This window comes from Orycteropus afer, unplaced genomic scaffold (assembly GCF_000298275.1).
Source record: "Orycteropus afer afer isolate SDZICR_OR568_19922 unplaced genomic scaffold, OryAfe1.0 scaffold00024, whole genome shotgun sequence".
NCBI lineage: Eukaryota > Metazoa > Chordata > Mammalia > Tubulidentata > Orycteropodidae > Orycteropus > Orycteropus afer.
The window spans coordinates 6,817,179-6,834,469 of NW_006921611.1; the positions used below are offsets into that span (position 1 = coordinate 6,817,179).

The window sequence follows — 17,291 nt, forward strand, 5'->3', positions numbered from 1 at the left end:
AGGTACATAGGCAGGACGTTCACACTTGTGAAAATTGGTAAGATGAAATTGGGGCCAAAGGGAGGGAAATGTACTCTACACTTTGTTTTCAGTAGCAAGAAGCACACTCTCCTGAATCCTGTCACTCTGACTTGTTAGCATTTTGTCCCTATTTTGGTTTTGAATTAACTTGATCTAATACACCTTACGGGTTTTTTTTCCCCTAAATCTTGTGCAATCAGAACTCTTGTCTTATTGCTAGACATCTCGTGTAACACGATTTTGGTTAGCATATCATTTCCTCTGAGGAAAGACAGGAAGTAAACATGCAGTGGTAGTAGAATCTAGTGAACAGTTACAAGTTCCGTTAACAGTTTATTTGTGGGACTTTAAAAAGATGTGTATAATTGGCTTCTCAGATTCTGTAAAATGGGGGCACCATAATATGATTGGGATTTTGTAGACCCAGTAAGATAAAGTATCTGAAATTGTGTTCAGTGTCTTAGTGATACATACTTACAGTAGATAAGAGCAGATATATATCCTTTTATTCATGCATTGCCTTTGATCTAAATACCTAAACATTTAAGAGTAAATGTGCCCAGCAGTGAAATACTGTTTTTATGTATTTACAAATATTTGGAAGTTTACTTCCCATCTATAGGTCTATGTGATATTCCTGAGTGTTGCTACCACTCTCTTAATTGGGTTAAGAGTTGAGGTTCCTGATAATCATTCACTCACCAGTAATAACATGCATGAATATGCCATTTTTAATTTGTATCTCACTTCATAGAAAGAACTTTGCAATCTTTACATCTTACCAGACTAGAGAGAAAATATTCCAGTCTTCACATGATTTTTTTTCTCCATCTGTCTCTTTCCCGTCTAATTTTGTTGGTGCCTCAGGACTACTGAACAAGTGAAATTTCTCTGTTTTCTGTTGTAAGTACTCTTGCCATTGTTTCTCCTTGTCTCTGGGACTGTTGACAGTTTCCTCCCTGACTTGTTCCCAGACCATCTCTCCATAGCATGTGGCTTCCATTTCTGAGTTTGATCTGATTATTTTTTTTGCATTTCATTTGCCACGTCATGAGTCAGCTTAGCCTTGCAATTATCTGTACCTAAAGTAGTGGAAAGCAGCCCACCTTAGGTGCGAGAGCTTGCGCTCCCTGGCTTGGCACACATCACGTGGCATTTGGCAGTACTGAGCTCTGGCTTGGCCCCAGTCCAAAGATCATCATGCAGTGGTTTGAGGGACTGTTCTGCTATTTAGTGTTGGAACTAACTGGCTTTTTTGATAGGATAAGGTTGCTGGCTTGGAGCAAGGGATAAATTTAACTGAGTCAACTCAGTTTGTTTGGCGGCAAGAGGTGGCACTTAGTAAGAGTGTTAGGGAAAGACAACCATGAACTGGTAGTCCTGCACATTCTGGTAACTGTGTGCTTATCTGTTTTCCACAAATGAAGTTGTGAATATTTTTTTTTTTTCTGTCAGCATATATTTTCATTGGCAATTTTTAGTTTGTTAACAGAATCTGAATTAGTCGTCCTATGATCTCAAATTATGTGTTAGTCTAAAAATCACAAGTAGTCTGTGCTTTTCCCAGTTCTGGGCTTTTCACAGTACATGGTATTTATCTTCCTTCTTCTGACTCTGATAGGAATGGTAATAGTTTATTAAATACTTTTGTCACTTTCACATTCTTCTCTGTTAGGACACTAGTCTAGACAGGAGCTGTCTTATCAGACTTCTGAGCTTTTAGTGCAATAAAGGATTTTTAAAGAACCTAGTCAAGTGTGATCATTTTTCTATTGAATGTTAAAGCCGAGCAAGTAAGGACCAGGTGAACTGAACCTCTCTGAATGCTGAAGCTGCTTCTCTCTGAAAGGCTACTGATGGTATGTAATTAAAAAAACCATTGGGGTCAGAGAACTGATGTTTGACATCCACAGAAACCTTTTCAGAGAATGAGCTGAGCCCTAGTTCCTTGGCTTACCTTGTCCCTTGGAAGAAAAAGATTTAGAGACATAAAAGGTGTTTCCATCTCTAATATGTAGATGTACGATTTGTGCTGTATGCTTCAGCTTCTGTCTGCACATCCTGCTATCTCTGCTCCATCTCATGCCTCAAAAGTTGTCAGTGTGACCCCAAACCAACCTGTCTGTTTTCTTTCCAGGAGTGGCTGTAAGGTGAAGAAATACGAAACTCAGTCTCTTACTCTGGATGCGTGTCCTCATGTAAGTCTGTGTCTCAGATTGTTGTTGTTGTTGTTGTTGTTATGTGACGTCGAGTCGGCCCCGACTCATAGCGACCCCTCCTTGGGTTTCCGAGGCAGTATCACTACGGAAGTAGGATTGCCCAGCCTTCCTTCCGAGGAGTGGCTGGTGGGTTTGAACCGCCAGCCGTCTGGTTAGCAGGCAAGTGTCTTAGCCACTATGCTACCAGAGCTCAGATTAGTGGTCCCCAAACGAGTATACACGTGAGGTGTTTGGGGTCTTAAAGACTTTCCTCTGTGTGTCTGAATACTGAACTTTAAGAGAACCAGTTTCCAGATCCTTAATTTCTTAAAATGATCTGAGAAGGCACCTTGAGGGCAAGGGAACCCTTCTACAATTATCCTTTTCCCACTTTTATTTTTTTTAGTGAAGTTAAATCTCACTGTGGTGCATCATCACCGGGTGTGAAAACCTCAAGGGCACCAAGCAGAGGGAAGATTTGAAATATTGCTATAGGTTCTAAGAAAGTGATCCGCTCTAATGACTGGATAGCTGTTTTTGTTTTTGTTTTGTTTTGTTTTGTAAGTCAAATGGTTTTCCACTATGTTCCTTTCAACAAAATAGGAAGACTTAAGCTGTCAGCTAATGGATCATTAAAAATATTTATTTTTTTTAATTGTGATTTGGGTGAAAGTTACAGAGCAAATTCATTTTCCATGAAACAGTTCATACACATTTTGTTTCATGACATTGATTGCAATCCCCATAATGTGACAACTCTCTTCTGTTCCTCCCTGTGGTTAGCTTTTCCCTGTGGCCTTCTTTCCATTGCATTCCTGCCCTCTGAGCTATTTCCCTGTGTATACTGCCCTTCTGATCTCCCATGTTTGATTGTTGTGAAGAATGTCCCTACCTGGTGTAACTGTTCACCTTAAACACCTGCTTATTGTTTGGCTGGAAACCAGGGGAGTGAGTTTAAATCCAGGCCTGATGGGTGCCTAGGGGCCATAATCTCAGGGGTTTTAGCAGTCTTTGTCGAATCAGTAAGCCTAGTCTTTTTTATGATTTTGAGTTTTAGTCTACATTTTTGTCCTACTCTCTTCAGGACCTCCTGCACTGATCCCTTTCTGAGTGGTTGACAGTGGTAGTGGGTACCATCCAGTTCTTCTAGTCTCAGGGTCATGTAGGTTGAGGTTTGCATCGGTCCACTAGTCCCTTGGACTAATTGTTTCCATGCATCTTTGTTTTCTTCATTTTTCTTTGCTTTGAGAGAGTAATTGTTGCATCTTAGATGGCTGCTTGCAAGCCTTTAAGACCCCAGTGGCTCCTTATCAAAGTAGGATATAGAACAATATGTTTGTGTAGTATATTAAGTCAGTTGATCTTGATGTCTCTTGCATCTGTGGTTCTGAGCCTGTGGGCCCAGTGACTCACTGCCTCAGAGTGTTTGGCTGTGGTTAAGAGTTATCGTGACTTTGCCTCTTTAGCTCTATTATATGTGGACATTCTTTTATTTTCATTTATTTTATTTTAAGAGCTTGTTTTACATTCAATGTAATGTGTACATTTAGTTTCATTCCCCATTCAGCATGTCCTACCCTAACCCAGTCTCCTCCCCTCTGTACCCTGTAACCCTCCCACTGTGCCCTTCATATTTATGCATTCCTGTTTGTCCTGCATTTCCTCAGTTTCAGTGTTGGTCCTCTGGTGTCCTGTGGTCTATTGCTCTAAGAGATGTATTACCATAGAGTATATGAGTGTGTCATCCTGGGTAGAGTGGTCTGCATGTACATCTTATTAACTATTGGGCTGAGAGCCCGCCCCTGGGCGTGAGTTTTATTGCAGGCGCAGAATGTATTCCAGGGCCATAGTATTGGGAGTCTCTCCAGATTTCATCTGACCAGTAATTCTGGTCATTATTGAGTTTTTGGATTTTGTTCCACATTTTCCCTCCCACTCTATCCAGGATCTCCAGATTTGATCCTTTCCTGAGTGGTTGGCATTGGTAGCCGGGCACCATATAGTTCTTCTGTTCTCGAGGGCCATCGTGTCCTAGGGCTGATTGATTCTAAATGCCCTGTTTTGTGTGTGTGTGTGTGTGTGTTCTTCTTCACTTCCGACGCTAGGAGACCATTAGCTGCATCTTAGATGGCCGCTTAAAAGCTTTTAAGACCCCAGTCACTACTCACCAATGTAGGATGTGGAGCAATGCTTTTATGCATTTTGTTGTGCCAATTGAGTCTGGTGTCCCCCAGTACTATGGTCCTGAGGCAGTAGATCTATTAGATCTCTCTCCCATTGTGTCTGGTTATCTGTGAGGGATTACTCTGTGTCTGTCTTCTATTGTTTCTGCAAGGACTACAGGTATTTTGTATCACTGGTGTCTGTGCAAGATAGCCTCTGCTGAATCTATCCTTGGTCTAGAGTATACTTCTGTTCACTGACCCCTGTCTGATCATCTCAGGTGTTTATGTGTTTATCTGTATAGCCTAGTGTTTGGTGTTAATGGCAGTGCGGTATTGTGGACACATTGGTTGGTATTAGCATCTGTCGTCTATCTCTTATGTGCACAATTCTGTGTCCTCCCATTTCCTAATGTTATTATGGTGGTCATATATCCTTACCGTACATTCCTCCCCCTACCCATGTCAGCATGTAGGCCCCAATTAGCCCGAAATTAATCCCTCCCCTTCCCTCCCCATCCCAGTAACCTACTAGGTGAGTTCCTTTTCCCAAGAAAACTCCTCTCTGTCTTTTTATAGTAATGGGCTCATACAGTACTTGTCCTTCTGCGATTGATTTATTTCACTCAGCATAATGTGTGGACATTCTTATAGCACATACAAATACGTATGTAGAAATATTATCTGCCAAACATATAGATGGTCATGGGTATATTGCCTTTTGCCTAGACATACCTGATCATTTAGCCTGTCTGCCTTTGTATCCACCCGTAGATTAATGTTTCTTATTACTGATAATGCAGTGTTTGCATACATAAAAGTGTTTATCTTTGTTGTCTGCACCTCTTGTGCCCCTCTCTGTGTTTTCCTTTTCTTTAGTGTTATTGTGTTGGTCACTCACTTTTGGTATATTGCCTTTCCCTTCACCCAAATCAGTACTTGCCTCTTACCTATTAAAAATAATTTTTGATGATAAAATTTTTTTTGATGTTACATAACAACAAACAACGACTTGAGAAGGGTGTCAAAGAATTGAGACACATTTCTATTATAAAATTTCCTTCTATTTCATCTATTTGTTCATGTGTATACGATTTCGTATTGATGATCGTTGTAAAAATGAAAACTGGGAATATAACTAATGCTGATCTTTGCTTCTTTCTATCAGTAAATATTATTTATCATTGACTGAACCTGTGAACTAATAGGAAAACACAAAAACCAAACGCCCAAGCCTATCCAATTGCAATGAGATCCATTTTTAATAAAAATTTGCTATTGTATTTGATTGTATTTACCAAAACTTGCAGCATTTTTTAATTAAATGGTACATTAGTAATTGTAAGGATAACTCTCCAGAAGAAAAAAGTTTCATATTGAGACATTTCTGGTATTAGAATTAAAGTCTATATATTTCATAAAAATGTAAATATTTTTAATTTTTTAAACAGAAATATGAGAAGATCTTTAAAAGACTTTTATGCATACAGATGTATTTAATTAGGCTAAAATCTCCATGGAAGTGTAGTGGAAATATAAATTCAGAGAGGAAAAGGAATGATGTAAAATTTCTGACTATTAAAGAACTTATTTGTGTATTTTTCAAATGAATCACGGGTATCGAATCACTAGATTAATTGGATTACATTAAGCAAGGTCAGTATTTAGAATATGTCAGAAATGACATCCTTAGCAGTTTTACAACTTACACTGAAAAAGTTTAGATGTCAGTTGAAGTACAGTGTGGTACATGGATCTTAAAAAAAAAATGTAGGATGTACATGAGCAAAAAACTTTGAAAATCACTATCAGCTGCTTGTGTGTAAATTTACAGAAGAAAAACTTCATACTCAAATCATAGAAGTGGGTTCCAAAAAAGAGCAGTTTATGATTAAAAGACATCAGCTTCTCTCTTTGCCTTTTACCTGTATCTGTGGTTAATTATATTAAGTACCTGGGTGGAATGGTGGCCCCTTTTTCTCCATTTCTGAGATGTTACTTTCCCCCACTGTTTGCCCTACTAAAAGATAGCATCTTTTTTATTTTTTGTTATTTATTTGCTTCTATTTTTGCAATGTTTCCTTGCCTCCTCATTTCACCCCTGGTAAACTAACAAACAATGTTTCCTTACATATATAAACTTTTCCTTGATTTTTTATAATAATGAACTAATACAATATTTGTCCTTCTGTTATTGACTTATTTCACTCAGCCTAATGTCCTCCAAGTTCATCCACATTATGTGGTGTTTTGCATAGTTTACGTTATTCTTCAGTGTTGCATAGTATTCCATTGTGTGTATGTAACATAGTTTGGTTATCCATTCTTTTGTTGATGGGTACTTAGGTTGTTTCCATCTTTTTGCTGTTGTAAATAGTGCTGCAGTGAACATGGGTGTGCATATATCTGTTCTTGTCCTGGCTCTCACTTCTTTAGGCTATATACCTAGTAGTGGGATTGTGAGTCAAATGGTATTTCTAATCCATCTTTTTAAGGAATTGCCATACTGCTTTCCATACTGGTTGTATCATTTGACAGCCCTACCAGCAGTATATGAGAGTCCCAGTTTCTCCACACCCTTGCCAGCATTTGTTATTTTCTGTCTTGTTGAACTTTGCTAGATAGCATCTTTTTTATTTTTGATAATTTATTATTCAGTGAGAGTTTAAGTAGTGGATTAGGTTCCCATTTGCAGCTACACAAATTGTTCACTTACATTAGTTCCACTTTTCACAATGCGTCAGCATTGTCTTTCATTGTGTTCTGTTTGTTCAGTTTCTGGTACTCTGGTTTCCCTGCCCCCTTACCTTCTTGTCTTTGCTTTAGCATAATTGTTGACCTTTTGGTTTCATATAGATGGGTTTTTAATGGAGCACTATATTCATGGGTAATATTCTAAAAGGTAGCATCTTATCTTTTACATTTCCCAGGATGAAGGAGCAGTGATCTCCCAGATTTCTGACATTTCAAATAGGGATGGCCATGCTACTGATGAAGAGAAGCTGGCGTCCACTTCTTCTGGTCAGAAGCCAGCCGGGCTCGAGGTGAAAGGTGAGCCAGAGGAAGACCTGGAGTACTTTGAATGTTCCAATGTTCCTGTGTCTACCATAAATCATGCGTTTTCATCCTCAGAAGCAGGTATGGAAACATCTCTTCATTTTTCTAACGCACATAAGCCTAGAAATATCTGAAAGCCTGAAATAGGAAGTAACAGAGAGATTAAAGAATTAGGACAAATGACAAGGAGCTTCACTTCTTACTTTACCTAGAAAAAGATACAGAAGGGTTATGCAGAAGTAGTAGACATATGGATAAATGTGGCAGGCTGTCTAGGAGACACTGATATATGAGAATTGCTTGAATTTTCTTATACTTTTTTTTTTGAGTGTGGCCATATCCTATAGTGGCCTGAAAACATGCTGTACAGTTGACTTTTTCATGATTTACAGTTGACTTTTTATGATTATTATGCTAATTTACTTACAGAAATTGTGATAGCTAAGAGGTATAGTGCCTTACCATGTGCAGGCTTTGTTCTAAATGCTTTCTGTGAATAAGTCCTCACTAGGTATTCTTTCCCACATTTTTCTGAGAAGGAAAGTGAGGACAGAAGTAAAATAGTTCGTTCAAGGTCAGTTGGCTAGCGAATAGAAGAACTTGGATACCAACCCAAGCCGTCTGATTACATGTTTTTTCAGCCACTCTTGCTGAAGTGTAATGAGATTGTTTTCATTACATTGTTGTTGTTGTTATGTGCCATCAAGTCAGACCCAACTCATAGCTACCCCTCCTTGGGTTTCCGAGGCAGTATCACTATAGAAGTAGATTGCCCAACCTTCCTTCTGAGGAGTGGGTGGTGGGTTTGAACTGCCAGCCTTCTGGTTAGCAGTCAAGTGCCTTAGGCACTATGCTACCAGAGGCTGTTATAAATATTATAATAAATGGCATCACCTTGAGTTGGAATAGACTTGATAACAATGGGCTTTTTTTCTTTCTTTGTTTTTATTATAAATTTTCCTGCTTAAAGATGTGGCGGATTGAAATTGACCACTACCCTGTAAAACCCTTCGTAACATTCCACTGAAGCACCTAGACTAACCTGGACTGAACCCTCTTGCTATTGGACTCTTCAGAACATTCTAGAACTGCGGTTCTTTTCTGGATCCCAAGTTACACCTCTGGCCTTGTTGTTGTTGTTGTTGTTATGTGCCGTCGAGTCGGCCCTGACTCATAGCGACCCCTCCTTGGGTTTCCGAGGCAGTATCACTACGGAAGTAGGATTGCCCAACCTTCCTTCCGAGGAGTGGCTGGTGGGTTTGAACCGCCAGCCTTCTGGTTAGCAGTCAAGTGCTTTAGCCACTATGCTACCAGAGCTCCCCCTCTGGCCTTAAACATTATTAAAAACTCAGATCCTCTTCATCAGATCCTCTTCATCATTGTCATTAAATTTGAGGGTTTTATGTGTAAAGATTTTCAAAACCATGAACAGCCATCAAACCAAGGAAGCAGGTAGAAAGTCAGGACATACAGCAAGATACCCCTTATACACCCAGGCTTAAGTTTCCTGCCATAAAATAAATGTGCCAGGCATTATTCCAGGCTTCTTTCAGAACTTCTTTCTATTCTGACATTTTTCTCAAAGGCCTTGTTTGCCATTCTCCTTTGTTGTTGTTGTTGTTAGGTGCTGTCAAGTCAATTCCAACTCATAGCAACCCTATGTACAATAGAACAAAACACTGTCTAGTTAGGCACCATCCTCACAATCCTTCCTATGCTTGTGCCCATCATTGCAGCACTGTGTCAATCCATCTTGTTGAGGGCCTTCCCCTTTTTCACTGACCCTCCACTTTACTAAGCATGATATCCTTCTCCAAGGAATGGTCCCTTCTGACCACATGACCAAAGCAGGTGAGATGAAGTCTGGTGTTCTCATTTCTGAGGAGCATTCCAGTTGGACTTCTGCCAGGACAGATTTGTTCATTCTTCTGGCACTCCATGGTATTTTCAGTATTCTTCACCAGTACCACAACTCAACGGCATTGCTGTTTCTTTGTTCTTCCTTATTCTTTGTATTGCTTTCCTGTGTATATGAGGTGATTGAAAATACATGGCTTGGGTTAGGCACACCTTAGTCTTCAAAGTGACGTCTTTACTCTTCAACATCCTAATGGATGACCTCTTCCTTCTTCCTAGTTTGTCTTAGTCTGGAGGCTTCACTGAAACCTGTCGATCATGCGTGAACCCTGCTGGTGTTCAAAATACCGGAGGCCTCAGAGCAACACACAAGCCATCACAGTATGGCAAACTGACAGATGAGTGGTGGCCATTCATTCCCCTTTATGCCTCTTTATACCCCAGTTACTTGGGATTAATCCCAAGTACTCTTGTAACTGCAGTTGTTTCTTCTATTTGAAATAGCTTTCTTTGCCATTTCCTATAAAATTGCTGCCCATCCTTTCAGGTCTATCTTGAATATTCCTTGGATCCCACCCTCCTTTATGCTCCCACCATATATCTTGAACTTAGGGACTATGAGAGGTTCATCTTTGAATTTCTTCTGATGCCAGATATCTAGCAGGTACATGGTCAATATTTGATGAATTAATAATATTCTTCCCTATTAGGGGGTAATTCCTTAAACAGAAATTTCTAGAGCTTGGTTCTATTAGAAACTGTTCTGTCCTCAAAGTTAGTGAACAGCTAGCCTATGCTTTAGAGGAGCTCACCAGCTATGGGCAGAACAAATTTAAACAAGCTGTTACACTGTAACTGATAAAGCTGTGCCAAAGGGGCAGGGAGGTACCATCTTCTGACCTCCTCTAACCCCACAGGAGGAAGACAGAATCACCATCAGTAGCCCAAGGCCTGTTCCTCTGAGGCCAGACATGCTGGCTCCCTCCAGCCCTTTCACCAACCCTGACACAAACCATTCCTCCTGAAGCACCCACCACCTCTCTGCTGGGTTCAGTAATTCGCTGCAGTGGCCACACAGAACTCACAGATCATGGGGTTTATTAAGGAAGCACCAGGCTACAATTCAAGTTAAAGAACATGCTCAGTTTCTCTCAGCCCACCATCTCTCAGCCAACAGTCTCTCTCCCAGCAGTACATGTCTCTCAGTGTCTCTTGAATCTCTCTCACAGCAATGTGTATCTATCATGTCTCTCAGCTGGCAGTGAAAGGTTTCTTCTGCCTTTAGGAGGGCTCCTTTTGAGTCTGGCAGAATGGCCAAACAAACCAATCCCAACATCAAAATTCTATACACCTGAGAGAGAACAAACTTCCCAGAAAATTACTTTGTGCTACTCCCAACAGAAATACCCCAGGTGGATAACTTTAACAACCAGGAGCTACTCAGTTGCTCATGGGAAATTCCACCACAGAGTTTACAAAAACTTATGGCTAAAAAAGCCATACTATGTAATTTGCTGTCACAGGAGCAAGCAAAAGGCATGGGCATGGGCATGGGCATGGGCATGGGAGCTACTTTCATGGGTGATATGAATCAACGGTTTCCTGGGGATAGTCATCTTTGAGCTGGCTCTTAATAGTTACATAGATGTATACCAGAGAACAAGAGTCTCATACAGGGGTTGGAAGGCACATGCCATGTTCATGAAATGCCCATAGCTTTCTGGGAGTGCAGGCCTCACAGGGAATGAGGATGTACTGAGGAATTCGGGCTTGATCCTGTAGGTATGGAGGAGAAAAGTTTTTGAGTAGGTGAGTGTTTGTGTTTTAAATAATTGGCAGGTGGTACACTCTTTGAGGCAAATCTTTGCAGAGGTAGATTGCTCCGTCTTCCTTACTCTAAAATCAAATTTACTTATTGCTATATGGAAGACTGTAACTCTAAAAGTTTGTATGCTTTTTCATATTTTTAAATGTTCTGCAGTGAGCACATAGCCCTTTAATTACAAAAAGCATAGTAATGGGCTTTTTTGTTTTGTTTTTTATTACCTCTGGTAGTAGAGTGAAAGACTGAAGGCAAGGAAGCCAGGTTGAAGGGTATGGGGAGGATAGTGAATTTAGTTTTGCAAGTATTGAAGTTGTAAAGCTTTTGATCTTATGTGCTGCATTGATCAGACTGATACTACCCTTTAGGGCTGAAATTTAAATTCATTCAGAGTTGGTCATAAAATAGCATTCAGTACTACAGTTTCTAATTCTCCGATGATAAGTTTGCAGAACTTCCAGTGAACACAAGAGGGCAGCCTTGCTGTTCTTCTCACCTAAAGGTTCCCGGTTTATGGCTGACTAACTGCACTCCTCTTTCTTCTGAATATTATGGACTTTAAACAATAAGCAGCACAGTAGTCAGCTGAATGCCAGTTCTCCTTTTAAATTTTTTAAATAGTTTGGATATGTTCATTGTGTTATTCTGGCTTGCATTAGGATTTCAAGTCTTCCACTAGGAAGTAAAGGAACCTCACTTCTTGGGATAACCATAAAAATGACTCTCTGTGTTTTAGGCTTAGAGAAAGAATCGTGCCAGAAGATGGAAAAAGATGAATGTGCTGTGTCTGTAAGTCCCTAAACTTGGAGAAGGGGGATGGGGCTCACTTTTTTTCAGTATTTGTTTTCAAGCCCATGTTAATTCACTAAATAAATTTTAGTCAAAGCTAGATGATGGGCATAAAATGTAAATAAATAGAACAGTTTCTCTATTTGTGCAGCTCATAGTGTGGTCCTAGTGAGAAGGTTAATAAAGCCTACTCATGTCCTATACAGTAGCCACTAGCCATGTGTGGCTTTTGAACGTTTGAACTGTAGCAAATCCAAATTGAGATGTCCCTTAAGTGTAAAATACAATCAGTTTTTGAAGAATCAGGACAAGAAAAATACCTCGTTAATAACTTTTTATGTTGATTACATTTTGAAATGATAATGTTTGGGCTAACTAAAGTGTATTATTAAAATTAATTTTACTTCATAAAAAGACCAGGCTTACTGGTCTGCAAGAGACTGATGAAACCAAGACTATGGCCCCTAGTCACCTTTAGGGCCTGGAATTGAACTCACGCATATAGCTTCCAGGCAAATGACAGCTAGGCCTATAAGGTGAACATTTACACCAAATAAGTACACTCCTTAGAACAATCAACCATGGAAGATCAGAAGGGCAGTATTTGCATAAGGCAGTAGCTCAGAGGGCAGGAAGTGGGGGAAGGGGGCTGGCGTGGGGTGGGACAGACATCACAGGGAAGAAGTGGGAAGAGAGCTGTTACATTATGGGGATTGCAGTCACTGTCATGAAACAAAATGTTTATCAACTGCTGTATGGAAAATGAATTTGCTCTGTAAACTTTCACCCAAATCACAATAAATAATAATAACATTGAGCACCTCTGGGTTGCCTCAGGGGTGGGGGGAATTAATTTTTGTTGTTACTTTTTACTTATTTTAATATGACTTAGAAAATTAAAAATTACATATGGCTTGCAGTATATTGCTATTGAATAATACTGGTAGTAGATATAAAATGGAAACCAATATTACTATCATAGAGTAAACAAACAAAAAAAGACCTCACTGCCATTGAGTCAGTTTGACTCATAGTAACTCCTCCTTGGGTGTCCGAGGTGGTATCACTACGAAAGTACATTGCCCAACCTTCTTTCTGAGGACTGGCTGGTGGGTTTGAACCACCAGCCTCCTGGTTAGCAGTCAAGTGCCTTAGGCACTATGCTACCAGAAGTTTGAGTACGTTTGTACCACCCAGGGACCCTCAGTGATACAATACTATAATCTATAAGCCTTATTCAGATTTATTGGTTGTTCCATTAATATTTTATTTCTGGTGTAGGATCCAGTCCAGAATCACTGGATTGCATTTAGTTGTCACGTCCTTATAAATCTCCCTTAATCGGGAGCAATGTCTCAACCTTTGTCTTTGATGACCTTGATACTTTTTTCAAGAGTACTGGCCAGCTATTATCTTTCAATTTGGCACAAATACAGCAGAACTGATGTTGTGAATGTCAGCATATCCTGTGCCGAAGGGGCAGGGAAACGCCATCTTCTGACCTCCTCTAACCCCACAAGGGGAAGACAGAATCCCCATCAGTAGCCCAAGGCTTATCCCTGCAAGGCCAGACATGCCGCCTCCCTCCAGCTCTTTCACCAACCCTGGCACCAACTATTCCTTGTAGCACTCACCACCTCTCTGCTGGGTTCAATAATTCGCTGCAGTAACCATACAGAACTCACAGATTATGGGGTTTATTAGGGAAGAAACAGGCTACAACTCAAGTTCAGAAATGCACTGTGTCTCTCTCAGCCCATCACCTCTCAGCCAACAGTCTCTCTCAGCAATGTATGTCTCTCATGTCTCTCAGCCACTAGTGAGAGATATATCTTCTGGTTCTAGGAGGGCTCCTTTTGAACCTGTCAGAGTGGCAAACTAAGCAATCCCAACATCAGAATTCTATAACCTGAGAGAGAGTGACCTTCCCAGAAAGTTACTTGGCACTGCTTGCAACAGAAGTGCCCCAGGTGGATAACTTAACAATCAGGAGCTACTCAGCTGCTCACGGCAAATTCCACCACAGAGTTTACAAAGACTTATGGCTAGAAAAGCCACACTATGTAATTTATTACACTGCATTCCATTATTGGTGAAACTAACTTCTTGTTGTTGTTATGTGCCATCTAGTCGGACCCGACTCATAGCGACCCCTCCTTGGGTTTCCAAGGTAGTATCATTATGGAAGTAGATTGCCCCATCTTCCTTCCGAGGAATGGCTGGTGGGTTTGAGCCGCCAGCCTTCTGGTTAGCAGTCAGGTGCCTTAGGCACTATGCTGCGTAAGAACTCTGCTACTTTCAGAGCTCCTGAAACTAACTTAGAGCACAATTAAAGTGGTATGAGCTAAGTTTTAAAGGAAGAATAGGGATTTACTAGGCAGATAATGCAAGAAAGGGCATTCCAGATAGAAGAATTGGCCTGTGCAAAGGCAGAAAGTAAGAAAGACTTTTTAGTAAACTGTAAATATTAATAATCTCATGATCAGAGGACACTGTGCAGTGGTAGATCATCTGGGCCAAGAGGTTTGGAATTAATGGTGAAGCAGTAGGGAGCCATTGTGGGGTTTTAAATGGGGAAACAGTGGGGTCAGTGATGTTCAGAAGGTGGGATGGAGGCTTGGCGACTTCAGGGTCACATGGTGATTGGAGTGGTGGTGAGGCTGAGAGAAGATTGATAAAGCCTACTCGAAGTTCCTGTCTAGAAATGCGAGTGGTCAGTGTTGCTGGTAACCAACAATGAGGGAGTGCCCTCATTTCAAGAGATGTTATCACTGTCCACCTAGTTATCTAAGTCCCAAGCCTGGAGACCTGGACGATGACTCCTCGCAAGGTCTGTGGCCCTATATCCAAATGACATTGTAAATCCATCTATTTTTCTCAAGCCCATGGCCACCTCCAGTTTTTTTAAACATGGTAGCAATTTCCTACCTACTCTCCTTGTTTTCTGGCTTATTCTCAATGTCAGCCATTTATATAAACAAGGGTGATAAGTTTTAAACACAAAACCTATCCTGTCACTTTCTACTTAAACCTTTTCATTGACTTCCCTTAATTTTAAGATAAAGGATAAACACATACTCTTACTAGAGCCTAAATGGCTCCCTGCAAAGGGACCCTGACACCCTGTCCAGCATCAGCTGTCTCTTCTCTCCCTCACCTAGCCATATGGAACTCCTTTCAGTTTTGTGAACATACCACTTGGTTCACCACCACCCCCATTCTCCTTGCCTTCCCTACAAGACTACAACCTTGGTGAAGGTAAAGAACTGTGACTGTCTTCTTTGCTGCTTTATACCAGCACCTGCCAGAGTAAACATTGCTGAATGTAGAACTTAGTAAATTATGAACACACAAAGAGGAACAGAATTACAGGAGTTCATTTTTAGATAGGTGGCTTTGAGACATCTGTGGGATCAGTTTCTAATTACATGTGTCCAGTAGGCAGATAGAAGTGCATAGCACCTTATAACTACATGTCTGGGTTGGCAACACTACATTTGAAGGCCCCAGGACTCAATTGATAGTTGAAGCTCTAGGAGTAAACGAAATCATGCTTCAGACTTTATCTTGATCCACTGTAAAGTGACATTTTGCATCTTGACCAATATGATAGACATGTCGAGACATATACATTTATATATTTGTAAAACAAATTTCAGAAAACAGTATCTACCTGTCTTCGTGTGACTTGCCTTGATATTTTCTCTTCTTTCTTTCTTTTTTAATGCAGGTTGTTTGCCCCACTAAATTGTTTTCATGACTCACTAATAGGCCATGATGCACACTTCAAAAAATATTTCCCAGTGTAGAATGAGTGGCACCTGGAAGGCAGCCTCCTGACCTCTCAAGGGCTGGGTGGAGGAGGAGGAGGTGACAGAAGCCTGGTCAAAGAGTCAAAAGGAAGGAGTGTGCACATACACATAGGGAATCAGGAACTTTGACCCTTCACAAAGGCCTGACTCACTAATGACATTTGTTTCAGTATAAAATCACTTTTGCCTAGAAATTCATTTGATCTTTCATTTGATAACTTTCTTGGGAGCTGGGTCACCCAATCCCAGCACAGCCACTCACAGAACTTTAAGCCTAGGTTTCCTATCTCTGGAAGACTGACGCCTGTCATCCTTCCTGTGAGGGGGTGAAACTCCACTCCCCACTCCCAACACCAGCCTGACTGACTGCTTTGAAGTTTTCCAAGTGCAGGGGAGCACTTTCTGCTATTTTCAGTGTGTAAAATAGCAGAGATGATTGAAGAAGAGTGTGCTAAGTGGACAGAGAATCTGCACGGCAGCAGATACCAAGTGGCTTACCCGACACTCAAAACAAACTGGTTCAACCCTCTGATACCCAGTGTATTCATCCAGAAAATTAGCAGCTCCCATCTGCCCCATCAGTGTGGTTGGAGGATAAAATGAAATGATAACGTGAAAAATTAAACCTGTAAAATGCTAGGCTAATGTAAGGTGGTGGGACATTGATGGGGAAAGTGGGGAATGAGAGTGAAAGAGAAGAATGGAGGATACTTATCTCTGAAACCAGTAGGTAAAAAGCTTGTGTGTGTGTGTGTGAATGATAGTGTATATATATATATATATATATACACACACACACACACACACACACATATATATATATATAATACTTTTTTAAAGTAACCCCAGTTGGACATCCTGAAATAAATTAATTTCTTCTTCTGTAGAACGCTGAGATTAAAGAAATCTATTTAATCTAGCAGGAGTCTGGGTGGCTCAAGTGGTTTGCACTTGACTACCGTCCAAAAGGTTGCTGGTTCGAACCCAGCCAGCAGCTCCACAGGAGAAAGACCTGGCAATAAGTTTCCGTAAAGATTGCGGCCAGGAAAACCCTATGGAGCGCTTCTACTCTGTGACACTATTCCATGAGTTAGAATTGACTTCATGGCAGCAAGTTTAAGTTGTTGTTGTTGTTATGTGCCGTCAAGTAAGACCTGACTCATAGCGACCCCTCCTTGGGTTTCCGAGGCAGTATCACTATGGAAGTAGATTGCCCAACCTTCTTTCCGAGAAGTGGCTGGTGGGTTTGAACTATCAGCCTTCTGGTTAGCAGTCAAGTGCCTTAGGCATTACACTACCAGAGCTCCTAAGTTTAAGTTAGCATTTACTTTTTTAAACCCTTTTGTGTTACTTTGATGTACATTCCTGTCACAGGCTCATGCCCAGCAGTAGGTAGTGATTGGAACAAAATAAATAAGGCCAAACTACAGTAACTGGTAGGAGTCAAATCTCTTGCTTTTCACCTGTTATTCTGCAGCATTTTTCACTTAGAAGGAAAGTTTATTTATTTATTTTAAGAATTCTTAAACTTTTTAAAAGTTGAGTTAATCTGAATTTTCTAGGTATGCCTCTG

The 17,291-nt window shown here is 40.6% G+C and overlaps 1 protein-coding gene across 1 annotated transcript in view; it reads left to right on the top strand.

The window, feature by feature from the left end:
* The window catches only part of TACC1 (transforming acidic coiled-coil containing protein 1), a 105,256-nt gene that overhangs the window by 69,949 nt on the left and 18,016 nt on the right, over nucleotides 1–17,291 (top strand). The window contains exons 4-7 of the mRNA XM_042783664.1: nucleotides 889–924; nucleotides 2,159–2,219; nucleotides 7,312–7,519; nucleotides 11,854–11,906. Of these exons, the coding sequence (XP_042639598.1) occupies nucleotides 889–924; nucleotides 2,159–2,219; nucleotides 7,312–7,519; nucleotides 11,854–11,906 (358 nt within the window). The remainder of the gene's footprint in view (nucleotides 1–888; nucleotides 925–2,158; nucleotides 2,220–7,311; nucleotides 7,520–11,853; nucleotides 11,907–17,291) is intronic.